The sequence below is a fragment of the Toxotes jaculatrix genome, chromosome 3, assembly GCF_017976425.1.
Source record: "Toxotes jaculatrix isolate fToxJac2 chromosome 3, fToxJac2.pri, whole genome shotgun sequence".
Classification (NCBI taxonomy): Eukaryota; Metazoa; Chordata; class Actinopteri; family Toxotidae; genus Toxotes; species Toxotes jaculatrix.
The window spans coordinates 20,944,381-20,972,145 of record NC_054396.1 but is presented as its reverse complement, the minus strand read 5'-3'; the positions used below and the strand labels follow the sequence as shown (position 1 = coordinate 20,972,145).

At 39.4% G+C, this 27,765-nt stretch overlaps 1 protein-coding gene across 1 annotated transcript in view; it reads right to left on the bottom strand.

Annotated features, from left to right (window-relative positions):
* LOC121179441 (neurexophilin-4) overlaps positions 1-22,693 on the bottom strand; it is a 39,145-nt gene extending 16,452 nt beyond the window's left edge. Inside the window, exon 1 of the mRNA XM_041034307.1 lies at positions 22,640-22,693. Within this exon, the coding sequence (XP_040890241.1) occupies positions 22,640-22,693 (54 nt within the window). The remainder of the gene's footprint in view (positions 1-22,639) is intronic.
* Positions 22,694-27,765: the final 5,072 nt, after the last annotated feature.

The window sequence follows — 27,765 nt, the reverse complement described above, 5'->3', positions numbered from 1 at the left end:
TGTGAAGTCAATTCTAGCTCTTTCACAGGACTCTTTTGACAGTTAGTGGGTGGGAATTTAAACCATTTTCAGCTGAATTCATAGTTTCCCTCAGCTGGCAACTGGGTTTTTGTGAATTTCAATCCAAGGACTCATAGTGTGCATCTTGAGCAAACAAATTTGATTTGCTGTGTGATGTTAATAACATTATGTTCTGCGTAGCACAGCCTCAGTTTCTACAATATGTGGTTAAAAGCCAAAATAACTTATACCAACAGAACCAGCTCGGCCTTGGCATTCACAGTAGAAAAAATTATGGATGCAACAAAAGCATGACTAGAATTTTCTTGTGCTCCCCCACTGGTCCAACCAGTCTTACAATGACAAAAGTGAACTGACTGACGCGCGTGCACACAAACACCCACGCGGTGTAAACACAAGATGAGTCCAAAGATCTGGCGTGTTTCCAGAGCAGATGGGTGGGTTGGGAAGGGGAGTGGGGTGAGCCTGGTGGGTGGGGGGTGCAGGAGAGCGTCAATCTGTCATTTCTAACAAGCCAGGAGACTTGGAGCCAGGGCAGGTCATAGACACGGGACACACACATACGCCCGCTCCACGTCCTTACGTATGCGTCACATTCCAACTGTGGCATTCCTGCTAATTAGAACACAAATTAATGATCCAAGCAAGTGAGACAGGCTCTCTGTCTAGTCAACACTCAGCCTTCCTCCTGGTTGCATCTTCCTCTGCATCAGCTTCTCATTCTTTTTGCTCTTCTCCTTTTCTCTTTTGTTTTGCCTTTTACTCTTTGTCTCTTTATGCACATTCTCCTCCTCTAAAACCAGATGGGAGAAACACTCTAGGAATGGTATGCAAATACAATCTTTATCAATCTGTCAATTAAGAAAAAAAGGGATTGTTTGCATACTAAAATTTTGTTGCTATCAGACCACAAACAAACCCTGGTCTTCGGTAGAAGCTGCCATTACTGGGGCGGCACCTTAACTGTGTCTGACACTGTAATGAATGAAAGGATTTCTCTTTTCAAACATGTTTACTGAGAAATATGTCCAGGAGACCCTGTGGAATTCTTTACATGATGAAAATGTAATAATTAGATGCAATTAAAATTATGGTTATAATCTAAACTGAAAATTTTTAGTGAAGTTTCGTCCAGTCTTGAAAGACAAGTACATGGCTTTTGCCTTCTATGCTTTCATCAGCTGTTCCATCTGTTTTCTCAGTAAATTTCAACCTTTGGACAAAACAGAAAGTAAAACCCACAAGCCTTTGATCCATGTAATTTTACTTTTATAAATCTCCATTAATTTCTTATATTTAGGCTGCATGCTGACAAAGGACCAACCACGGACCACTAAAGACTGAACGGTCTACCTACACAGGGTTGGCGGAGAGCTGCAACACCTCATATCTCTTGCTGGCTCGATACTCTCTCATGTTTCCTGGCCGACATTCCACTTCTACAGCATTGTATCTTCCCAGTTTTTATTAAATGATGCATTTCTTCTGATTATGATGCAAGAAATCAGTTTTATGATTTTTAAACATAGGCTAGCAAGTACTTTCTCCTGGATTTAACTAGCTACTCCACACAGCACTTTGACATCCAGACAGTCAGACAGAAGTTGTGATGTTACATTAATGTTTTTTTTTTTCCACAAAGGCAGTGTCATAATTAATTTCATACTGATGCTTTGAGACAGAATAACTTCCACATCCACACAGGGGTTGACTTTTGACCATGAACAACCCACACACATCTGCTTTCACTGTCTGTGCATATGTGTTCAACTGAACTTTGGTGAGAGTGTGAAACATAAGTTAGCCACTAGATGAGCCTGTGGATCTGGAGGAAATCTTCGTGATGCCACCAGGTGTAAAGAAACTATTAGTGAACCTAGCCACTTAGTTAAATTACAGCTTCCTCTGTCTCTTTGAAAATTCTGCATCCCTTGTCTCTCTTACATTATTTTCTCATTATCATCAGTGTGAAATCAGTCAGTGCATAGCATGAAGAAACGGTGAAAAATCGGGTGTGTAATTTAGAGAAGAAGTGCTCGCAGTTCCCTCAGAGCTGCACTGTAGAATAAATTGCTTGTTCTGTGATTGTATCTATTATTCTTTCAGGATGAACAGTGATAAATTCTGAGGCAAAGTCAAAGAAAACAACAACAACAACAACAAACTCAATCTGGCAGTGCTCCTCAGCAGTCCAGGACACCTTGCCCACAATGCATCAGTGGAGGGCTGACCTTGAGTGCTAGGCATTAAGGTCAGGAAGCATCATTAGTCCTGCTTCCCCACTGCAAAGCTAAGAATAGGAACACGGAGCACAATCACTCACTCGTCATCTCCATATATCTTTCTGTTCTTGCTTTTCTTTCTTACTCTGATTCATGATTTTTGGTCAGGGGTTTGCTGGAAGGACTAAAACAATTAAATATTCTACTGTAGTATATATGGGCTTAAGTGGGATTAAATGAGCAGCAGAACAGCTCTGAATTCAGTATCATTATGTACACTGCCAAATCAATGAACAACATGTACTGTATTCATAGTCTCTCTTTTCTTCAATACTCAGATCAACTAACATAAATGATTTTTTTTTAACTTAGGCCTCCTCTTGGAGATGATATTACATGTTTCTAGCATTTACTGGTCATATTGCCACGTGCATCATACACCAATTGTTACTGATTGTTACTGATTGACATCTCTACGTGCCAGATATTGTTACAAATAATAAAAAAAGTTCCCTGCGGTAGTTTGTCAGAGTAGTAAGTATGACTGCTTTGATTTATTCAAATAAATAAATGCACCCTACTCGTTTGAGTAAAGTGTGCTGGAAAATAACACCTTACGTGACAGGGAAAAAAACACACATACAAATCACCTGCCAGTAAAAGCCCACACCCTGCATCTCTGTTTCCTTCTCTTCAGTCCCTGTTGGGGATCTGGCTCACAATCAATACCTTTCACCGCTAAGCCAATCTGCAATAATAAAGGCATTACAGACAGGGAAAAATAACACCAAATCTTATTAAATATGGGGAGATGGTCTCTTCCTTTCTATGTCTTCCTGTCTCTTGTTGCCTAGGTGAACAGGAAGCAGCTCCATCGGACAGATTGCAGCGGCTGGCTTGATCCCTAAATGTTCTGGGATGATCAACAGGCTCAGGATCAGGGCCGGTACTGTGGGTTACAGGTAGAGTTTGGAGCTTAGCATTCTGCTCACCTCACCTACCAGTCATGTATATTTCACAGGATTGTCTTTTATATTCAGTCTGTGGCTCAGTGGAGCACTCATCTTTATTTCATTTTGTGGCATTTTTTAATTTTCGCTGAGATTTTTTTTTTTGCACCCTCCCCTCCTTCCATCTTTCCTGACAACCCCCTCTGCTGACTGAATCAGTAATGACATTATGCATCTTGCACTCTGAAGCTTTCAGCAAAGCAAACACTAACTTCTAGCTGTCTGATGTCTGCCTTTACTTCACCGAGCCAGGAAAAGGGAGAGATTCACATTGTGAATATCCATGAGCATCCATGAATTGTTTTGTCTCGCAGCGAGTAAAGCTTTACACACCATTGCCATTGTGGCAACTCTGGCACATAGGTACAGTCACAAACGTAATTCAGAAATTTTATGTTTTGAAAATTACAGTAAAAGATGGTAATTTATTAAAGGCTAAGTTCACCCAAATCAAATAACCCAAATGTGTTTTTCTACACATTCCTTAGCCATGCAAACATTCTGAACAAACAAAAAAAACCCAGTCTAGACAGAAGCCACTTTGAATAAAAGGCATACGACAGCCAGTGTAGAGTTTGCAAAATGGCATTTAAAGGACTCTGGTCTGATGAGAAAAAAACTGAACTCATTTGGCAGAGCTCCAAACTTGGGCAAACACTGCTCATTACCTGGCTAATTCCATCCCTACAGTGAAGCGTGATCATGGCAGCATCATGCTATGGGGGTGGCGTCTAAGCTGCAGGAACAGGGGAACTGGTCAGAATTGAGACAATGATGAAATCTGCTCAGCAGGGTGCATGACCTGAGGCTGGAGCGAAGGTTCACCTTTCAGCACGACAATGACCTAAAGTATTGAGCCAAGGCAGCACTGGAGCAGCTTTGGGACAAGTCTCTGGCCAGACTTAAACCCCACAGAACATGTGGGTGAGACCTGAAGATGGCAGTTCACACTTGCAATCCAATCTGATGGAGCTTGAGAGGATCAGTCAGGAACAATGGGATTAGCTGTTCAAAACCAGGTGTGAAAAACGTGATAATACATTTGTAAACATTTCTAAAAATATGTTTTAATTTTATGATTATGGGTTATCGAGTGTAGATTGATTGGCAAAAATAGCAATTTTATTGATTTAAAATTAAATCTACAACACTAAGAACAGTGTAAAAAGTGGAAGGGTCTGAAAACTTTCTGAAGTCATTGTAAATAGTAACCAGCTTAGCTCGCCCCCTTTAACCCAAAATATATGGATCTAATATGTTTTCTGATCTTATAGAGTCATCATGTCATGCCCGGTTCTTAACTATCAGCCTCAGAATGACTCGGAAGGACGACAGAGCTTTTCAGTTTGTCTCATTACAGTTGGCTCAGTCTCAAGAGGACAATTAAACCACACACACACAACAAACTAAACACACTCTGTTAGTTTTGCCAATACACCCTCAAGTCAATACAGCAAACAGCTCACTCATTATTTACACATTTGTTTGTGGTCTTGCTAAAGCTGTTCACAGGCCCTCTGGACTATCTCAATTAGCTGGTAATTGAAAACTAAAACTGAAACTGAGTCGTCTTGGTAGAGCTATTATAAATTCACACTAAGTCAGTTTACTATAAAAGTAGCCTAAACTGAATTCACATTACTGTTTGTACAAGTTGCTGCACTGATCATCCCAAAACGGTGTTTGGAGAATGCAACAAAATAAAATGCAGAGTGGATTTTTCTCTACAGCGACCTCTATACCTTGGCCTTTTCCTTTGATGTGAAAACAGAAAACAGTTTGATTCTCGGCCCTGATTGAACAAATGTCCTTCCAAGGTGTTCAGCAGAATAAAGAAGAAAATGCACACATTTGAACACATAACAAATAAGTACAAGCACTAAAGCCATACTTGGCAACATGCTATGAATGAAAAAAAAGAAACCATAATTAACTGAGAAAGAAAACAGCAGATGACTGAATTTAAATTAATGACACATATCAGAGATTGAACTGTCACCTAGGCTGGCCACTGCATGATGTTAGTGAAACCACTTGTAATGATAAACTAATTTTACACAGTCTTTAAGAAAACTGAATCTTTATACAGTATATAATATCTATATCTAATATCTATAATTTTATATCTATATAAAATCTATATACAGTTTCTTTTAGATAGTTTCTTCTTTAACCACAATGGATGGTCAGTTTGTAATACAATTCACAAAGATTTTACAGAAAGCAGTGATGGGGTTTTGATCTGATTACTGGATTTTCACAGCAACTATATTCCATATTTACAAATTCTAAATAAAGCAGGTCATTGCCAACAGCCATGGACCAGAATATTTAATATTTAGCACAGCATAAAAAATAAAAAAAATCAAATACATGCAGCACAAAAGTACGCAAGCAGTAATTTAGATTTCTGAAACTGCAGAGTCCCTCAAGAACAAATTAATTTAATCTCTTACGGTCACAGCTTTTGAAACTGAATTATGGATAGTGTACATTGGCATTGATGAGACATTTCTAACTATTCTAATGTTTCCACACACTGACGCTGACATTCCCACGTCTTATGCTCATCTCAAATATCAAATCCACTTCAGTGACTTAATGAAGAGTTTGCACTACGTATTTTGCATTCTACATTGCATACACTGCACTGTAGATGCCATTCAATTAGCTATCTGACAAATAATTGTCCAGCTTTTTCTGATGTCAAAAAGAAAGGACAAATAAATATTTTTGAGAAATAGTGTAACACAAATCCACTACTGCATGTACATACGAAAAAAAAAAACAAACATCTGAGGCTTAAAGGATTGACATCTCTTTATCTGACATGACATTCAGTCTGATCTACGAAACAAGTATGAAAATATTTGGCAACAGAAAGTAATCTCTACAACACTGGAAATCTGAATGGAAAGGAGACACTGGGGTCTGATATCTCAATAGAGAACAAGAATGAAATCATTAACTAAACCATTTGGCAACGGAATCTAATCTTTGCTACATCAGACGACGTAAATGAAAATGGGAGGGTGGGATGATATCTCGACAAAGAACATTTGCTATCACAGATGAAAATCAATTCTAACCAAAATAAAAATCATTGTGGAGGCAATGTGCATAAAGACACCTGAGACATCAGCAGTGTTATAAGTAGGAGGGGTACAAAAATATTAATGTGGTCTAAAACTCACGTAGTGTTTAAAAACACACATTAAAATTCAAAGCCTTTTATAATCTGTGTCCTGTAAAAGATAATAACTAGAGCAGGTAGTGTGTCTCTGTGTCTGTAAAAATGCAAAAAAAAAAAGGTGGGGGAGGAATGTGAATTACAGAATTGATACGGGTGACATGGAGGGCTTGTGGATTGTGGATTAAACATCTGAGAAATTTACAAAAAAAAACATTTATCAGAAACATTTGTAAATCTCATTTTAATCTCTATTTAGTGGATGTGGCAATCTCCAAATAATGCACATCCAGTTCAACACAAATAGCTTTGCCTGATGGGATTTTGTAAGCTGTGATAAACCTTGAGGCACACAATTACACAGGAACAAAATTTGTGGACACATCATTTTTGATATTACGCTAAGGTTAAGTCTTCAAGTTGATCACAAGAATGATGTTCAGCTAGTAAACTACACCATAAATTCTGGATATATGTCGCTATTGAAGCGAAGGTTTACTCATTCAAGGTCTACACAGGCATTTTTGATACCACACTACTGCACAGGTATGTATATACAGTAGTATTTTTATTTTTTTTTTTAACCTTTGGCAGTTCTATTTTACAAGGCAACAGGGTACTCAATCATTCACAGATATCTTTTTAATCTTTTTCTTTCTGTCCTTGTGTGTGTACATGTGTTTGATTTATGTGGCTCAGCAGGCAAACAGGACAAGATCCTGGCCTCTCAATACTCTGCTGTCTGATGTATCAAGACGAGATCGCACTGGCCTCCTTATCTCGACTACAAGAAAACATCCAACCACACAGTGACAGAGAAAAAAGATACAAAGGAAATGAAGACCTTCGAAAACAAGAAGAGTTGGGATAACATGGAGGAGTAGAGGAGGAAAAGGGTGAATGTGGTGAAGGACAGAAGGGAGAATTAAACGAGTCTACAGCCATACTAGCAGTTCTGAGAGGCTGTACTTTGGTACCCTGGTGGCTGATGTTCTGCAGGTACATGGTCACCATCTTAGCTTAACATGTTACACCTACTAACATTTGCTAATTTGCAGTAAAAACAAAAGTGTAGGCAAACTGAAACGTTGCAATAAAAACTTAATGGAATATCAAAATTACAAGATTACAATTCATCCTCAGGGGAACATGAATGTGTGCACCAAGCAATCCATCTCATTATTGTTGAGACAGTTCAGTCTGTCACATGAAAAGCCTGATGGAGGTTCCTTTGCTGAAGTGTAGCTATTCAGTAAATAAGTAAATAAATAACTTGTAATCACAATTTACTCTCAGCGTTACTGTCAGCGACAATCGCTTCTCTCTGCAAATATGTTTCAAATGAAATTATTCGTTTGGCTACAGGCAAATCACCCTTGTCTACATGGACAAAGAAACAACAGCGTTCTCATTAAAAAGACTGGGGACATTTTCATGAAGCCAAACATAAAATATACATTGCTCCCTTTTGGATACAGATATTTTTTCTGAAAAAAAAAAGTGCAAGATGTAATTTGCGGAGCATTTATCCTGTGGCATTAAGAAACAAAACAAAACATAATTTTAATGTCAAAATCTCTTAACATAACAAAAGAGGCTATTGTGTTTGTAACTGAAAAGTTTCTTGCACAAAAGAGAATAAAAGATGAAAGATACAGTGTAGTGAGTACAGGGTGGGTCACCCATCCTGTACTCACTACACTGGGGTCATCTGCATCAAAGAGCTCACAAATGAACTTGATGCACTCAAGCGATCACTGTCTTTTCACTGCCTAAACTGTAGTTAGTCATTTACTCATGCAACATATTTCACTCAAGAAGACGGGCACAGAGAGTTTAAGGTTATACTGTTGCCAACTTCTCTGCCCAAAGTCATAAGGACAGGAAGAAGAGTATGATCAGCATTCCCGGGTTGGTCCTTCAGGGATTACACTGTTCTGCTGTTGCCCTCCTTGTTTGTGCTGCACTACATTGTTCACACTCTCCTCAGCCGAACACACTGAACACTGTCCTCTGCAGAGAGATGTCCGGACTCTCGCTGGTGAAACATATGTGTATATTTCTCTCTGTCTGTCACTTCCTACCCCTCATTCTCTGTCTGTCTGTCTGTTTCACTAGGTGCCACATTATGTCACTGTCACTGACTGGTCATGTCGCTACATGCAGTTTGCAACCTGGGCCAATGTTTGCCAAGGGGGAGGGTGACATCTGGTGAGCAAAGTGAACTGAGGCTTCTGGAAACTGGTTCCATCCGCAGGTTTTCTGACCATGACACACACAATTCGAATCACAACTTGTAGTTTCATACACTTGCTTTGATTCAAAGGTGTTGAGTTACATTTATTGTTAGCCAGCTAGTTCTGGTGTTACATAGGCTTAGGTTTAGGTTAGGTTTAAGAAAAACAAAGTTACTTTAGAAAAGAATGAGATGATGCCATTTGAACTGTTACTAACTGCAAAAACTTCTCACAACTTGTGTCAGCGTAATTCTTTTAATGTTTCCTTCTCAGCCTAAAGCTCCCAAGCTCTGTTGCTATGTTATAATCATCTTGAAAACATTCATTGAGAATTGAGTCTGAACCTGGACCAACCAGTGAACTACGAGAAGCATTTTTTTTTTTTTTTTTTTAGATTATAGCTGGAGTGGTGTTGTATTTTAAATTTCAAGAACCACTTGGTTCTTGAAATTCAATACCCCCTCCAACTTCTGAACACATACGCAGCTGGGTGCCGTGGCTCAGGAGGTACAGCTGGTAATTGACTAATCGCAGGGTTGGCGGTTTGATCCCAAGCTCCTCCTGTCCACATGTCGAAGTGTCCTTGGGCAAGATGGTGAAAGCCAGACCCACCCAGTTTTCACGAGCAATGGTCAGCATCATGCACGGTAGGTCGCTGCCATCTGTGTGTGAGCGAGAGGCAAACTGCTTTGGACAAAAGTGCTTTATGAATGCAACCATTTACTATAGTAAGCATTGCAGATCTAAATTTGAACACAGTTCACTGTCTGAATTGCCTTTACTTTTATTGCCACAAATTTACTGCATTTATGGATAGCTTAGATAAAATGTGATCAAATTTTCAGCAAAAGTAAAACCAATAAATTCTCACACCAAAAAATAACAAAGCCAATCTGATCCAGCCCCTCTATTGGTTTTATGACCTTGTTTGTCAGTGTCTTCCAGAATGACCCCTACAACTGTGACAAAATCTGTATGAGCGTTTTCTAATGTGCTGCTTATGGTTAATGTTTGGTTAGGTGCTTAACTTAGCTGCTTAGTTAAGGTACAGGAAATGTTGTGGTTATGGTTAAAATAACTAGTTGGTTGAACCTCTTCCAACCTCCAGCCTCATCCTTATGAAGTTTAGAGGTACTAAAGCAGCGTCACACTACTTCTGCCATTGATTTAAAAGCAAAGAGTCATTATTAGCATGACATGTTAGGAAAAAGGAAAAACAGGTTAGGGTTAGGGTTATGACAACCAGTACTGTCATATATTTGATGAGTCTCATGTGGCAAGATTTACATCAAAGATATCAACAATGAATTTACGACCAGTCAAAACTTCATATTCAACTTCAACAAAGTTCTAGTCATACACCAAGAACAGCCAGTTGAGTGACGTGTCCTTCCATACAGGTTGTAAATCATCCCTCAACTTCTTAAGATGGATCCAATCATCAGCAAGGGGATTTTGTTTTACACCAGCTGATGATTCCTCTAATCCAAGCGAATACATAGCGAGCCTTGTCAGATCACAGTGAGTGAACAAAATTTGTGGGCTGGTTCTACAAGGTTACTCACTCATTAGTAAGTTCCTCACTGGCAGCTACAGGCCTTAAATATAATTCTCATGTTCAGAATCTGTAATAACATTAAAAGCATAAAGTGTAAAAATGCATGTCAAGGTTCCTCTAACACACGCTGACAGTTAAGCTCTGCATGAGGAGTATAATGAAATTTGCCAGTGTGAGGGTAGATGTGAGATGATTTTCTGATGTTCCCCTCTGCCCACACAGCCTCAAGTTCAGTTTGCTCTGCACTTCTCTCCTTCCTTAGCCCTGACCTAGACTCCCTCCCCAACAAGCTCCTTTGGGCCAACTTGGACCAAGTTAAAGGAGGGAAAGTCTACCCTCGCCCCCTCCACACACACCATTTCTTCCCTCTTGCCATCAATCTCTCATCCCCCCTTGCTTCTTCATTGCTTGGGCTAATTAACTAAAAACCAAGCAGAGATTTTATATAATTCAGCAGCAAGAACTGCCATGTCTTGATCCAGAAACACCCAGAGAGAAACATGGTGACTGGAGCCAGAAACCACCAGGAGAGGGAAAAGGAAAAATAAAACGCAAATCTCGTCTCCACCAGCACAAGCTACCACTGCACAAGGAGCCGGAAGTCAAAACTATGAAATTCTCCTCACATATTTTATTTCTTCAAGGGCTACATTTTAATCAGACACACTAGAAAAGCAGTTGTGGTCCAGGCATGACCAGTATCAAGGCAGGGGAGCAGAGCAGAGGAGGAAGTGGAAAGAGCATGCAAGAGGAAAAATGGGGCGATGGAGTGAAAGATAGAGGCTCGATTGTGAAGGTTTCGACAGGCAGGTGGCAGGTGAGAGAGGTGTAAGATGAAAGACAGTGAGAGAGAAAGACGGGGAACTAGACTGAGAGAAGTGCGAGAGATCTGTGACCAAATGGTTCTGCGGAGTGCTCGCTTCTCCACTGAAATTTCCTGACCACTCTCCATTAAGCCGGAGTCTGGAAAACAATATATAAAGAAAGTTTTGACATGGGAAAACAATCTGCAGAAAACAAATCCAAATATATATATATATATATAAAATAACAGTCTCTACAAACATATTGTCTGGCTTTCATCTCAATAATGCATCCCATGTAGCTCCTGAAATCCTGAAAGGACAAACAAGAATGCAAACAAGACTCCATTATTACATGACCCCCAGAAAAAAAAACAAACAAAAAAAACAACAACATCCAATCCCTGAGATTCTTGTATGGCTGGTGGATTTTCGCAGGATCTTTTATTTATTAAGACAGTGTGATTGCTGAGGTTCACTGCGTGCTGAGGCTTACTGTACCAAAGGGGGGAGGGGGAGGGGGTGGTCACCATTCTCGCTATGGTTACCTATGTCTTTTTTTTTTCCTTTCACCCTGCCTCAGTTCTCCAATAAATTCAATGCATGTCTGAATTAATGCATTACAAGCCAAGCTGAAGATATTAAAAAATGATAAAAACTAATCCCTCCTCCACAGTCCCATCTGTGGCAGGGTCCTCACGCCGAGCTGACCCTGAGCATTCTCCGCCGTCTGCACCATGAGTTATGATATTTGGTGTCGCTCGGATTAGACTTTAATATTTCATTACATGCACAAAAACCTATTCTGTATAGCTCCCCCAGGTGTGTCACTATTAATCACAAGACATGAAAACCCAAGGCTAACTATGTGCTTTACACTCATACACATATATTGTGTGCATGTGTGGAAAAAAAGAAAAACAATCATGCATGTATATACAGAGGTAATTACAAATTGTGCACGTAAACAGTGACACACAACAGCACACACACACACTCAACCTGTCGTTTTCTTAAGATAATAATACAGTGCTCTGTTTGAGCCGTGTTCAGTTCACATGCTTGTCTCTCGCATCGGTAAACACGTGAATGCATCAGAATACACACTGCTATATCAAATAGCTAAAGTATGAAGCACAGCATGTTCTCTCCCAGGGGGAGCTGAGACTAGGCAACACTTTGACCACGGGCAGCGGCGCCATGCCATAACTGGTGGCCCCCGCCGAGAGCCGAGCTACTCATCATGCATGTATGAAACAAACACGCTGCCCGTCATCAGGAGCCAAACGTCCCTTCTGATGTGATCTATTTCCAATGCTCAACTCTGCTCCTCGCAGCCAGGAAAAAGAGAGAGAGGGTGAGAGAGAGAAAAAGAGAGAGAGAGGGAGAGAGAGGGAGAGAGAGAGATTAACACACTGCTCACATCACGAAGATGACTGGGGACCTCTCAAAGTAGAGCAACACCAGTAGAGCAATCCAAAGTAGGGCTGACCACTTCACACCCAGAATCTCCCTCTGCTGAATTGTTTATTAAGTCATGCAAAAGAGGACGACAACAACAAAGCCCCAGTGGAGATTCAGGAAAACTAATAGTTGAATACATTAGTGAACAAAACAAACAAAAAACAGCCGCTCTCAAAAAAAGATGGGAAAAAAATGGCAGTAGTATTTTGATTGATGATAACTTGCAACTTACAAATTGGGTTTCAGTACAATACCAAAACTATACTTTTTTTTGATGTCCTACTTTCAGTAACATGTTTTTCTGCAAAACCTTGTTTTTCCATTGAACATCAAGACTCCAGAATTTTCAAATGTTAAATGTCGTCCAACAAGTCTGAAGATTCTAGTTTTTCAGGCAGCTCAGTGCGGCCACACTGAGGCACAGCGGTGCTTTGAGCTTAATGCTAATGCAAACATGGCAACATTCTCATATAGATAGTGTTATCTTGTTGATGTTTAGCAAGTATAATATTGAACCTGGTCACCATCTTAGTTTAGCTGATGGTCTGATGTCTGAGGGAGACATGAATCTGTGAACCAAATTTCATGGGAAATCATCCAATAGTTGTCAAGACATTTCACTCAAAATAAAGTGGAACCAAAGTCACTAGGAATCATCCTCTGGGGATCATGAATGTCCATACAGTATTTCAAAGCAATCTATCCAGTAGATCGTTGGCCTGATCAACAGCAGTATGGCTAAACACAGGCCATACAAAAAGTTTGTCCAAATATAATGCAGTTTAAAATAACTGAAGTTCGGGTTTAAACCACAAACAATTTGATCAAATAATTAGCAAACAATCACGAATATGACCAGACCTTCAGTGACAATTTCAATACATCTCAGTCGGCACCAAAAAAGTACTGAGATTTGATACTGAGCCCTGCTGAGTACAGAAAGTAACTCCTGCAAAAAAAACCCACAAAGGTGCTCAAATATTTAATACAACGTCCTCCAATGTTTCTGAGAAAAAGCGAACATTTAAAACAAGTGAAATGATGGAGGAAGTTGTGGACCTTCCTTTTGCTCTTCTCTTCTGTTCAGGACACTCTGCAAGTGATGGATGTCTGCCCTGTTGGCTGACAGCCTTCCAGGGCCACGACACACCCAGCCGTAATGTCTCTCTATCGGCTTCAGCTAAGTGTTCATTTTCTCCCTCCCTGCCGTTAAGGCTTTAATACTTTAGTGGTAATTGCTGTGTAATAAATAAGCTCTTTTTTCATCACACCTTGGTCATGACAACACAGAACAATCAAGCACTGGTGTCTCCTGCATTCCTTAATTTGTACCTCTCAGTTGTATAAATGTGCTTCTGTGTATGCTTGTGGATAATTCACTTCACCACATCTCCATTCTATGCATGCATGTCCGTGTCACATATATTTATGGCAAACAGATTACAAGTAATATTTTCAAACTGATTCCTTTTCAGGCGTTATCGTCTCCTCAGACAATCCCTGTTTTTGCCCCCAACAACTCGTCTCTGAGAGCAATTTCCCACAGTCGCTCCATAAGGCTTGGTGAGTCATACACAATACTATTGTAATAATGGTAGCTCATTCATTGAGGTAGGCGTGGAGCATTAAAATGCTGTGTGAGTGTGTGTTCTGCAGTGTGGGCAGAGCTCAGTTCAAGACAGAAAACAGACCCAAGAGGAAAAATTATAGAGAAGGATAAGGTTACAAAAGCTAGAACAATGAGAAACCTGGAGTTTCACAGAATTAGAGCTCCTGTTTGCTCTCTATCATCCCAGCCACTACAAAAATCTCCAACAATCTCCATCATTACCACTTCCTCCACCACCCGAGCTGGCAGTTACATAGAGAGCTTTGACGGAGGCTGGACGGTGGCTCAGACCGGGAGACGCAAGACCCTCTTGGGGCTGAGGCAGCAGCTGTCCACAGGCCTTCTTCTCCAGATTATCCTGGCAGTGAAACCTGGGTCACATGGTCTGATGTGAAGCCCAGTGTTCTGCTTCTCTCTCCGTCTATCCATGTGTAGCTCAAGAACTAACTTTTCCAACAACAGGTCAGGGATATTTTGTGCTGGTCAAACACTGCTCTCCTCACTATGTTTGTTTCCACTGGGCTTCACTGAATTAAGGAACAAAACTCTTCTTTGTCTCATGCCACGGTTCATATTGGTGCGCGTTGCCACAAAACCGAGAACCCAGTACTTATTTCTCATACTGGTTTGATTCAGATGGACAATTATTCACACTAACCTTATAAAGTACATGCATTTTGGTATCATCCCAGCTATTGCCTGTCTCCAGTACATTCACTCAGTAGTAATAATTGCTTTATGTTTGTAGCTCTTTATTCAAAAATAGAGCTGCGGGAATATTCACTGCTTTGTTATGTTTGCACTTCAGTACTTATCATAGGTCCATTAAGATATTACGGTTTAAAGTGGAGTACACCATGTTAAATACTCTGTTTGTGTCTTTTAGCAGTGGTGGAAAGCAACTAAGTGCATTTAAGTACTGTACTTCAGTACAATTTTGATGTACTTGCACATTACATTGTATACTACTTTGTACTTCCCCTCTAATACATTGCAATTATTCTTCTCTACTATGTTTATTTGATAACTATACGTACTAGTTACTTTGCAGCTTAAAATCTTACTTACAAAACATTCAATTAAGGTGGAAGAAATGATGCACTGTTTACGATTTAACTACCCCACAGTATTTTAAAAGGTAAAAATGAGGTTTTCCATCAGATTGCAACATCAAAATGTTGCTTACGTGCAAATGCATCTATAATAATCTGTTAATATAATATTTATAATAATGAAATTCAAATAGGTCATTCTGCCTAATGAGTAGTTTTACTTTTGATACTTTAAGTACATTTTGCTGATAATACTTTTATTAGTAAGAGAGTACTTTAACACACATTACTGGTTAAACAAGCTTTATCACTGCCATATTGTTATTTTGATATGTTGTGGGGCCTGTGGCAGCTAAGTCAAGATAATGGTTTAAAGAAGATTTTAATGATCTTGGGGAAGGTCCACCATTTTAAAAAAGTGAAACACAAAGTTCAGTCATTTTCACAGTGCCTAAGTGCTACACATTGTGTTTGTATTCATCACCTAATGTGTGTCACATCATGATGTGGCACACATTAGGTGATACACAATTTATTGCTTTTATGGAAGTTTACTTGGATACTTATTTAGCTGGGCAACCAAATGCTGCATAACAGAGTTTCTTTCAAAAAGTCACTAAAACAAAATTTGATGAATCTCATCTAGAAATTATTGTTGTTTGTTCTCAGTGTTATTTGTTATTGTTTTTGTTATTGTTTCATATGTAGAGTAATTTTTAATTTTTTTTTTTTTGAGTTTTGCTTTGTTTTGTTGTTGTTATTTTATAGATTTTAATTATTGTTTGTTTTATTTCTCATTGTTTTATATGAGAAAACAATGAGAAATATAAAAAATAAGACTAGTGAACACTTAGTGGAAGCTAATGGAGATCCGCATAACTAAAGGAATAAAGAAAGAAGAAATGATGCTAGCATTCCCATAAACGGTCCGATATCCTATGCTTGATTAGCACATTCTCCATCCTGTCAGTGTTACACATGATAAGTTTTATATTCAAGCATCACTGAGAATTATGTCTGTTGGTAGAACCTTCAGGCTCATTTGTTTACACTGATATTTACTGACACAGAAAACAAATTCAAAACTTTTAATTCAGTCAGTAAAAGTAGTAAATCACTGAACAAGAAACCAGTGGCAGCACATTTAGTTGAATCTGAACACCGCCATGATGCTATAAACTGTTACTGCATAAAAGACATTCTGTTTACCATTTTACATTAAGTTGGAACACCACGAGAGCCCAAGACAGGAAGGGGGCGTTTTATTCAAGTTGTCTGCTTCTGCTTCTCTGATTTCCATGTTTTTCTTTCCAACATAAAAGCTTCAACCAATTGCCAACGTTATTTGCAGTTATGTGAAAGCCCACCATCTGGCATTCACAACCCAGTCAATCCAAACCAAAGCAAGACTCCTCTGACAGCTGGAGGCTAGTTTGTAAAATTAAACAGAAAAATTAACTTGATTTTATACAAAATCCTGTCTTTTCATACTGCACATACCTTGTGCTATTTATTAAGCATTTATTTCAAAGTACCTATGCTAAACAGCTAAGACATGGTATAAATGGAAAGCAAATACTTAAAAAAATAAAAGCACTGTAAAATTGTCAAGTGATGTATAAAACAAAGTAGCGGACTGCAGGAAATAAGCAATAACATCAATCATTCCACTATACTAGTGTGCATTACAGGAGATGGGACTGTCAGGCTGGGGGTGCCGATGGAACAATTATCCATGCTTACCAGGCTCAGTGCATCTAGCATTTATACACAGGGCCTGTGCTAACTTCTGCTACATGATTTGCAGAGGCAGAGCAGAAAGCACAACTAATTTAATCCATCAACATTTATTGGTCTGATAAAGCAGATATTAATTAGATGACCTGACTGAATGGTCTCTAACCTCTCATTTTTGCTGATGTCTTTTGCCAACATGTGGGTCCCGACTGAAGTATCTAAACAACTACTAGATGGATTTCCAAGACATTTTTTTCCAGACATTCATGGTCCCCAGATAATGTATCATGGTGACTTTAGAAACTACTTAACTTTTCTTCCTACACCTTCATGAAATTACAAATAAATATCTTTATGCTACATTAATAAGTGAAATATGGAATTACTTTTGACTTATTATATCGTCACGAATCTAAAAGGTATAACAGCTAAATACACTGAAAACAGCTCTGGTGTAAATCAGGACTGTCTGCGTTCAAAATGTAGCACAGACAGACCTGTTTTTGACGGGTCAGTAGGACAAGATTGGGTCTAATTTGGGTCTTGATTTTAAGGGACCTCACCCTAAAATTAGTTCCAAAGCCAGTTGCATGTGTGACAGTGAAAGCACCACAGCCCAGCTGTTTCCTGTCTGCCCGAAGAAGTGTGATCTGCCTCAGCTTTCAAACCTGAGCCACATCTGCTCTGCTTCAGACTGGCTAGATGAAGTAAGTCAGTAAATGAGGCAATGTGTCTCACACATTCATTTTCACGTGACTGGATGAGAAAATGTCCAGTCCTTTCTCATTCTCACCATGAGCCCCATGTACGTGTTCTTCTCACCTTTATGTGAAACCCGTGCTTTCGGAAAGCACATTGAGACACTTAGAAATAAACATGAACTTGAACCTGTGCTCCTGATTCCTCTGTGCAGCAACCTCAGGTTATTTGCAGTGAGGCTCCATAGGACCACAAGGAGGAGGAGTGGACTGTACATGATAAGATGCAGCTAGATTCGGCTACCCTACATGTGCATGACGTGTGTGTTGTTTCCTCTGCTCTGAACGTGACAGAAAATATAAAACCCTTGAAATTAATTAAGCCTGAAAACTGTTGTGTTACACATTTTGAATGCAAATTCACATGCTGCCAGGACAGCACAAGACCACCACATGGAATACAACTCACAAAATAGGATTAAGCAGCAATATGTGTGAGTGCCAAGGACTGTATACACCTAAAAAAAAAAAAAAAAAAACATATATTTCAGCTCATTATCTGCGACAGCAACCTCAGAGTGAAGATCAGTGGTGGAATGTAACTGAGTATATTTACTTTAGTAATGTGAAGAAGTACAAATTTAAGGTACTTGTGCTTAAGTATTTCACTTTCACACACCTTTACACCATATTTCATGGTGAAATATTGTGCTTCTTAGTCCACAACCTTTCTTTTAGAGCGATACTTACTGGTTACTCCACAGACTTTATATAGGATCAGCTTATAAAATGTGATGTATCGTTATCGACTAAACTGCCCAACCAAAAAACTATAACATTAAATGCTACCTACACATTAATGTGTAAGTAATAATAATAATCCAGTCATATATGAGAGAACAACACTCACAGGGGTCTTTTTTCCTGCATCATGAGTAGTTTTACTTTTTGAAGTACACTATAATATTGTTCTATTTGTAATGGAGCAGTTTCACTGTGTGGTTTTGTTACTTTTACTTCTTCCACCTGTGTTTGTGTATCTATCTATCTATCTATCTATCTATCTATCTATCTATCTATCTATCTATCTATCTATCTATCTATCTATATGTCTGCATTGCTACCATTATTATGCATGAATGCTAGCTGACCCTGGGACACCTTTAACATTCGCATATCAAACATGAACAGGTGGCTCCAGCAGGAAAAAAACAAACACCTGCAACAGGCCTGTTCAGCAGTGAGAGCAGCAGAAGCTCTGTCCATGCTCCTGAATATGTTCTGGGCTTCTCTTCCTTTGTGCCTTAAAATAATACCATGGCCTTATCAATAATTTTAGACATAATACTTCCCTTTCTTGAACTTCAGTTGTAGTCGAGCTGTCAGTCAAACAGAGGGTGCACACATAGTTTGTAATTGAGTTTTGGTACCATTAAAAAAGAAAAAAAAAATGCTTGATGTTTGCCTTACTTATTATAACTGGATAATCAATAAATTGAAAAAAAAAAAAGTGATGGGTTTTATGATGCAGTTATTATACATGCCTAACTTTATCTGCTTAAGTTCGCAAAAGAACATTTTAATTCAATCACCAAAAATGCATTTATATGTAATATATCAGTGTCTGCAGTCCTACACAAGCTCCATTACCTGAACAAAGATGACAGATGCTTCTGCAAAGCTGAACCTACACATCTATAATAATGTTTTATTTCACATTAGTCTAAAATATATGACATCTTCACACATTTAAATGAAATTCCCCCTCTCCTTAAGGCTAACACAAAGCCTGGGGTGGAACAATTCATTGCACCAAGCAAGTGATGACTCATTTTAAATGCAATGGGTTGACAAAAGTGGGGCATAGGGCTATTGAAAGGGGAGAAAACAAATTAAATAAAAATGGATCATTGCTTAACCTTAAGCAAACCATGTTAGAATCCATTAAAACACTGTATGAATATGTGCCATTTTTTTGGTTAAAGAATGCTTTGATCTCTGGGAACAATTCCAGAGGCAATAGATACAACAGTAATGTAATTGCTTCTGTCATCATGATTCAACAGATTACATATCTAATCGGTTTGAGAATAGAGAATATAATTTGCACAGATTACAGACCAGTGGTGCCTCCTTGCTTGTTGAAACTGGGCTGTTTGACAGTTTAGATGATCCAGAGACGGACAGATGGATGGACAAAAAGACGAAGGAGTGGGAGGGAAACCACCAACCACCTGGTTTAATCCGTGGTGGAAAAACATCTGATCCTGCTGTTCCGATGGCTCAGATTTTTTTTTCCTTTTCACCACAATGGCGTGAACGAGTGCATAACATGTGGGCACGAACGTGAAGCATGGAAACATTCAACTGTATTTCTCACACACATTTTACTGAGACATACAGAGACCACTGAAATGCAAAGCTATGCAGAATATGAGAGACATGATTGCAAAGGAAGTAGGACTATATATAATGAAATTAAAGTGACTCAGTTGCAGTAATATCCCTGGGGTATATAGCTAGTTGTTTTATGGGGGGAGATAAGAGGATTTTGTCAGGTTGAGATGCCGGCTAATGCTATTGTTCCTACTGGGAGCATAAAACAGCAAAGAAGCTTTTCACACATCTTTTCTCCTTTTGTAGTGCTGTTACTGTAGATATCGTTTCAAAGTACAAGGTGGAAAAAATTATAATATTGCAGCATTGGACATCATAGGCAGGAAACACAATCTGTTTTTTTTCTTTTCTTTTCTTTTTTATTCAACTGTAAGGACCCACCCACAAAATGTTCTCCTCATTCTGAAAATAATCTATAAATTCCGTCTTCAATTTTAAAAACATTCACAAAACATAAATGATACGAGTTTGGAGATTTCAGAAGCCATTTGGAGGAAAAGGATTCTCATCCTCATCTCACTTTATCTGCCCGTCTTCCCTTGCAAACACTCACTTACACATGTACTTAAACAGGCCTCTAAATTACTCTAAATGACCACTAAGGATGGGTTCTGTTCAACGAGAACACCAAATTAAGTTAGAGAGAAGGTTAATGTTACCTTCTCTTCTTTCCCCCTCCACTCACTTTCTGTTTCATTCTCTCCTATCCTCTCTTTCCTTCTTCGTCCTCTCTGTTTACAGAATTCATCACCTGCCTTCACTTCTTCACTGCCTCCTTTACCTCTTCATTTCTTAATCCCTCAAGCTAATAGTGCTCCCAAGGATGTAACTTGTCAGATTATGTCAGCCAAATCTACTGTGTAATCTACACCGTGTAGTTGTTGAAAACAAATGAGATTCTTATCCTCCCTCAATCCTCAAAAAAAAAAAAAAAAAAAAAAAAAAAAACAGAAGTGAAAAAACCCTACAACTTTAAATGGCGCATTACTGGAAAGCGTGACCAATATAATCTAATACAAAGTCGATCCCAATACTTGAACCCAAGTTGCACTCTCGTGTGGAAAACGCACAGCAGTTCCACTTTGCAGGAGAAATGATTTGCATTCAATCTTCAGAAGAAGCGTATGTGTTATTACCTGTCACAATACAACCTAACCCCAATCTGCCAGCAGCCAACGGGGTGTTTTTAAAAACAAATCACATGGTAAACACCCCCCCCCCAGCACCACCAACCACTATGTTTTTGTGTTTGGATAGTATGCCCGGCTACTATGGGCCACCAAGCAAATCTGTTAACAGTGAAGGTCCCCACTCGTCTGTACCCTGAGCTCCTCACACTCTTAACACTACGCTTTGACACTTGAATCAAGTGATGTTCCTCTGCTAATAAGACTTGTTTTACACTTCAGAGCTAATTTTATTTTTGAGTCTTGTAAAAATAGCAGATTACAAAAGTCTTGTCAAAACTTCAACAAGATTTTACAGTGTCAGGTTTTTTTTTTTTTGTTTTTTTTTTTACAGCTATATTAGAAGATACAGTATGTGTTTTTTTCTCATTATTATTGCAAATCAGTGGGGATAATATGATCCATAATGGAAGAGGTGCAGAAAATGGAGGGAAGAAACAGGAAGGAGGAGGAAAATGAAGGTGTCAGAGGGAGGAGATGAGGAACATGGTGAAAGGTCACGTTTTTATTCTCTTTCATTTCTTGCTCAGGCCAAAGACACACTGAGTACAGATGGTGTGTATCTGCTGGGACAGACAGCCTTCGATTGCAATTCTGTTGTATTGTATTGTATTGTGTTCTGTTATGTGTTGAGGTCTAGATATAATATGTGCATTATTACTGTCAGTGTAAAGCAATCAGGAAAACACTGTAATATAATGCGCAAACAGTCTCAAATGAGTGAGCGCGCGCGCGCACACACACGCACGCACGCACGCACGCATTTAACCACAAATAATCAGCAGCTGCAGCAGCAGCCAAACTAGGCGTACAAACTCTTTGCCATAACGATGGCAAGATAATAAAACAAGCCACGGGCGTGTTTAACTTCTGAAGAAAAATTAGAGGAAGTTGCCGGGAGCGCAAATAGATAAATAGATAAGGAGGACTGCTTAACTGGGAGTAAAGGGGAAACACACACAGCAGAAATCTGCGCGTTTGGAGATCGGGCAAAAGTCGCACACGCGTTTTTTTTTTCTCAAAGTGATAAAAACAAATCATAGACCAAAACACACCGTTTGCAGTTTGTTTGTAGTCTGAACAGCGGTTATGAAGACATGACAACTTTATATCAAGTTCCAGAGAACAAAGATTTAATAGATATATATATATATATATATATATATATACAGTTGAAATACGGCGCTATCGAAAGAAACTATAAAATCAGCAGGTCCTGTTGGGTGTGATTTCGATAAAATTCTGAATAACAATGAAACAATAAAAACGTTATTGCACGTATTATTTTTTTCAGCGGAGTGATTTTTTTTTTCTTTAGAAAACTGACCCTGTAAAAGGAGAGGACAGGTGCTTCTCTCCAAACGCTCCTCTCCAAACCACCCATCTCTGCGGTTGCATGTAAACAGATATTTTTAGTTTTTGGTTTATTGTTGTCTGAACGATGATAAACTCACCTTCCGTAGGATCCACTGGCACAGGAGAACTATGGTCCAACCGAGAACCTGCATGTCACCTTCCTTGTAGCCGACCACCCCGAAAAACTACACGTCTCCCCGGCTGAACATAAAAAGACACACCGCGGAATCCAAGCAATCCCAAGTGGCAGGCGACAAGTAAAAAGTGTTAGAAAAGCCGAAAAACGCGCTTAAAGTTGTGTGTGTGTTCAGTCAGTGTCACAGTGGTTTCTACAGGCAAACTTTGAGCGGTGGCTTCAGTTTCTCCGGTCCGCCTCATGTGGCACATCCATGGTGTTTGTCTCCGCACATGCTGGACGTCTGCTTGAAGTTTGTGCGGAGACCAAGTCAGTTTAGAGGGTGGAGGCAGAGAGGGGATCTCGTTGGAGATCACCAGCGCTTCTTGTGTTTTGGGATACTGACTGTATGATTTGGAGAGATGAGATCTCTCTCTCTCTCTCTCTCTCTCTCTCTCTCTCTCTCTCTCTCTCTCTCTCCTTCCTCCCCCCTTTCTCCCTCTCTCTCTCTCCCTCTCTCTCTCTCCACGTGCGCGCGTCACGGCGCACAGCAGCTCTCCTTTACTGGCAACCACACTGACCACAACTGCACGTAGATGATTTCGTCCTGTCGGTGTTTAGATGATGAGGTCATTATTTACACTCTACCGAGTGCTAAATCAGAGAGGAAGCTATGAATCATGAGCTGGACTCGTTAAAGTTAGTGTGGTGTAACCAACAGAAAGTAAGCGCTTGGCTAAAAATGTGACAGAGATTTATCACAATCATTCAGTTCATTCATTCATTATTTCATACAATAGCTGAAAAGGTCGGTCGATTAATGTATGAGTCGATTGAAAATAAATCAATCTTAAATCATTCTTTAACTAAAAATGCCAAAGATTCTCTGGTTCCATCTTGTCACAGGATTTGCGGCTCTCCTCCGTCATATGTGATAAATGAATGGAATATCTTTGGGTTTTGGCTGTGTTGTCTCCTTGCTCTCTGAGAATATGTTATGGAAATCTTTCAGTATTTTTTTTTCCCACATAGACTGATTAAGAGAAAAGAATCTGCAGTCAGTAATGAAAATAATAGTTGCAGCCTTATTTTATACCATCTCCTACAGACGTTTAATTCAACATTCTGCTTTAGTTAGTTATATTTAATGTAATACTGACTTTATCATTCCATTTATCAATAGAGAATAAATCCTGTAACCCAGACCTGTGATTTTATAACTTACATAAATTTAGAATTTTGAAATTTTGAAAGTGTTATCATTTGTGCATTGCTTTGGACAAAAACATCTATCAAATGAATAAATATAATAGAAATAATAACAAACTTCTTGAACGGAAAACAGCACCCATACCAGTTTAGAGTCTAAACAGTATGTCACCTGACTTTACACTACAGTAATGTGTGACCCTGCCTCCCTTGCTCTCTGTGGCAGCTTAAATTCTCATATACACCAGCAAATGGAAAACAATCATTATCTTACACAGAAACATGAACCTTGACTGCTTCATTTAAGAGCGAATGTGTGTGATGGAGGCCAACAGCTCAAGCTAGCCAGACTATAAATTCCCAGAAAAACAATTTTGAAATATTAATGTTGCATGGATATATTGGGGCAGCGTGGCCCCACATCTCTCCCTGATGGCCAGTCCCAGCTGCTGCCTGCCTGACTGTGCCACCTTTAATATGAACTGATCTGGGATGCACGGTGTTTGCTCGCCTGTCTCGCAAGTTTGCCTGTGTGGAGATCAGTGTATCTTTCTGCTGGATTGTTAGTGTGTCTGTCTGACTGCGTAGCATTATATAATGCTGTCAATCAGTCATACATATCTGACTGAGTGACTGGCGGACCTCTCTTCTGTATAAGCATAATGTCTGTCTCGACTTTCTGTCAGCATATGATGAAGTCTGTCCCTTCTTTATGACTGTCTGTCTGAATGACTGACTGACCAGCTAACTGCCTGTTTGTTTTTCCCAGTGCCACTTTGTATACCTGTCTGTCTTCCTGTTTTTCCATCCGTTTCTCTACTCTGTGGCTTTACCAAATATTTACAGCACATATACAGTATATATTCAGTATACCCTCTATTTCTCTTTTCCTCTCTCACCTGAGAGAATTTCTGACTGCATGAGTCTCTCTCTATATGTTCTTTTCTCTGTCTGTAGATTTTATCTGTCCTGTGGATATAAACTTTTTGGCCCTGAACCCTTAAAAAATAGACCCGCAGATCAAACACAGACATCGCTACACTTTCTTCTTCAGCTACGGGACATTTTCTCCTCACCTTCGGCACATCCTCACACTTCTAATCTTGCATTGACAAGGCCAGTGTTTGTGACTGCTGGTAAAGTGCACATCATGTTGATGGAGCTTAGAGGTGGTGAAGTGAGACCGGTATGCCACAGATGGAGAGGAGTGACGGTGTAAAATGAGCTGCTTTGTGGTTATGTGTGACTCCATATATTGTATATTAGCAATCTGTTATCGCTCTTTGAAATGCAGACACTCTGCAGTCTGTCTGGGCCTCTCATCACTGTGAGAGTGACACAGCACTGCCTCCCTGAGAGACAAAGAGTCACTGCAGGCAGAGGCAAACAGCACTGAGAAGACCTGAACACTGGGAACTGTGTTTCCACAAGGGAGCAAATGGAGGTGCAGGAGGATTAAAAAATAGTTCAAGGTTATATACAGTATGACATACAGTAAGTCTGCAAAAGCTTGGATGACCAAAATGCAGAAGCACAAACAGCTGGTAAGACATTTATTTCTCATAACATACCTGTCGAAGCACAATTTCAAGTGAGCAACCATCTTGTTTTAAGTACTGTTTGGTCAATGTAATAATTTAAATAATCTGGCAAACAGCCAGGGGAGGCTGCACTCCAAGATCAAGAGAAACATAAATTATAGTGTTGTGTGACTGTGAAATATCACATTTATATTCTTAAGAAGGAAAGTATTGACACCGAGAATAAACTAAACCTATCTCCTACTCCTACATTATGTTTATACATACTAGACACTGTCAACTACAAATAAGTTTTCAGAGGAAATTCCACCTGTATTATTATCATTTTTTATAAGCATAATGAGAAAACATTTTTAATGAATACATCTGCCAAATTACAAAATGTTCATATTGAACATATCTGTAAGCATTCACTGACAACACGTCATTTAACTCCTCCGACAATATCCGGCATACAAAGCCAGCTTACACTGTTTGAGAACGCGAATGAATATGCACATCTGCTGACACAGAGGACGTCAGTTGAGTGGGCTGAGTGTTCTTCAACACATTTGCGTTCATGCTCCTAAAAGGATGCGACTGGATCTCAAAATGCATCCCCAGTGCTTCTTGGGCACATGCACACCTACAGTATGCACTTGTGATCCGATCACCAGAGACACATGGTCATGGCAGGTGTGAATAGAGCCTTAGAAAGTCACAAGTGTAAGTATTAGCATTAGTATATCACTGTAATCCTACCCTACCTTTAGCCTAAGTATTTTTTTCTTCTTTTTTTATTATCTTTTTATTCTAACCACTTGTGGGACTTACTGTAGGATAGATAGGATGATACCATCCACCCAAACCACCTCCATACAACTCAGGGGCAGCACAAATCTATAGCACTTTTCTTCATACATGAAACTGTTGCCTCTAAATCAGTAGAAATAACAGTTCCCTCAAAACAAGGGTGGAGTAAATCTATTACAATATTATTGTGATATTGTGAAATGTTACCAAGATGGAAAAAAACGAATACTATATAATGTTTCCTTTATTATAAAGAATAAATATACTTCAGAATAAGTTTCTCTTTGGTTTCTGTCAGTCTCACTGCTGCTGTAAATCAGTGTGTTACACCCATTGCTTCATCTTCAGTAGACCATGAAACCCTGTCTATCAAACACAGCAGGTCTCAAAGAATGTGACCATTTCCCATTTCCATCACTGCCCTCCATTCAATCTGCTGTCTGTGATTTGTATGGCCACAGCACACTCTGTCCTCCTGTTTCCCCTAATTTTTTTTTCCCCTACTGTTGGAGAAAGGATGCTGGTGTGAGTGCAATTTCTGATCCACATTGGAAGTGGCAGGTGAATTTCGCCCAGCTGCTCCCCTTCTCTGTTCCACTTAGCAGCGACGCTCCTGCTCCGAGTCACTCGGTCGCCGCATGATTATAGTAAATGAATGAACATGCTCTGAGCAAGAGCCGAGTGCATCTACTTTCACAAATATCATCCTCACATCATTATTCCTCTTTTTCCTCCCCCAAATGTCGGGAGAAAGTTTTATCATTTCAAAAACTGCACACTTAAAGGCTGCTCGTGTTTGTCACCTTCATGCTTGCAAACAAATTACAAGTTTGTATCATTAAAAACAATTAATTACAGTCAACATTAAGTGCATATATAAATCCACACATATTCAACCTTTAAACAGCCGTAAAGCACTTTACTATTAATGGATTGAGCAAAAAGAAGGTGGAGGAGGTAAAGAAGGATATGTTAGGAGGGTAACAACGTGAGTATGATGGAGGAGGAAAGGAGGGACATGGGGAAGTGAAAAAAAGTAGGAAGCTGAGTTTATACTTGATGCAACGGGTTAGCAAGAGTCTCGCCAGAGATATATACAGCTTAGGTTTTGATTCAGCGTGGGTTTTTACCAACTGTATGGTTTTTTACCAATGGATCAGGCTGTATCATGCTCTATTGTAACTGTGTTCACATTTTTTCCACGTACTTTGTGATTTACAGTGCCGGTGAACTACGCACATACATGACTTGGAGTTACATCCATCTGTTTACTGAAAACCCTGTCTCATCGAAATTACATTTACATGCTGTTAATTTCTTTTCCCAAATTACGTTGTGGTGAGAAATGTAACCGCTGCCTGGATCATGTTAACTGTTAAGTTTGTTCTAGTAAAGGAAGTTCTACAGTCGGGGTGGGTGGGCGGTGAAAAAATGCACAAAGAGGCTGGGGGTTTGTATCCTGAGTCCAGTGTAGAGTTAGGTTTGGGCATTAAACCAAGACCATGATCTTTCCCTAAACTTAACCAAGTGCTGTGAGTGTGTAAACACAACCATGAAATAGTTTAAT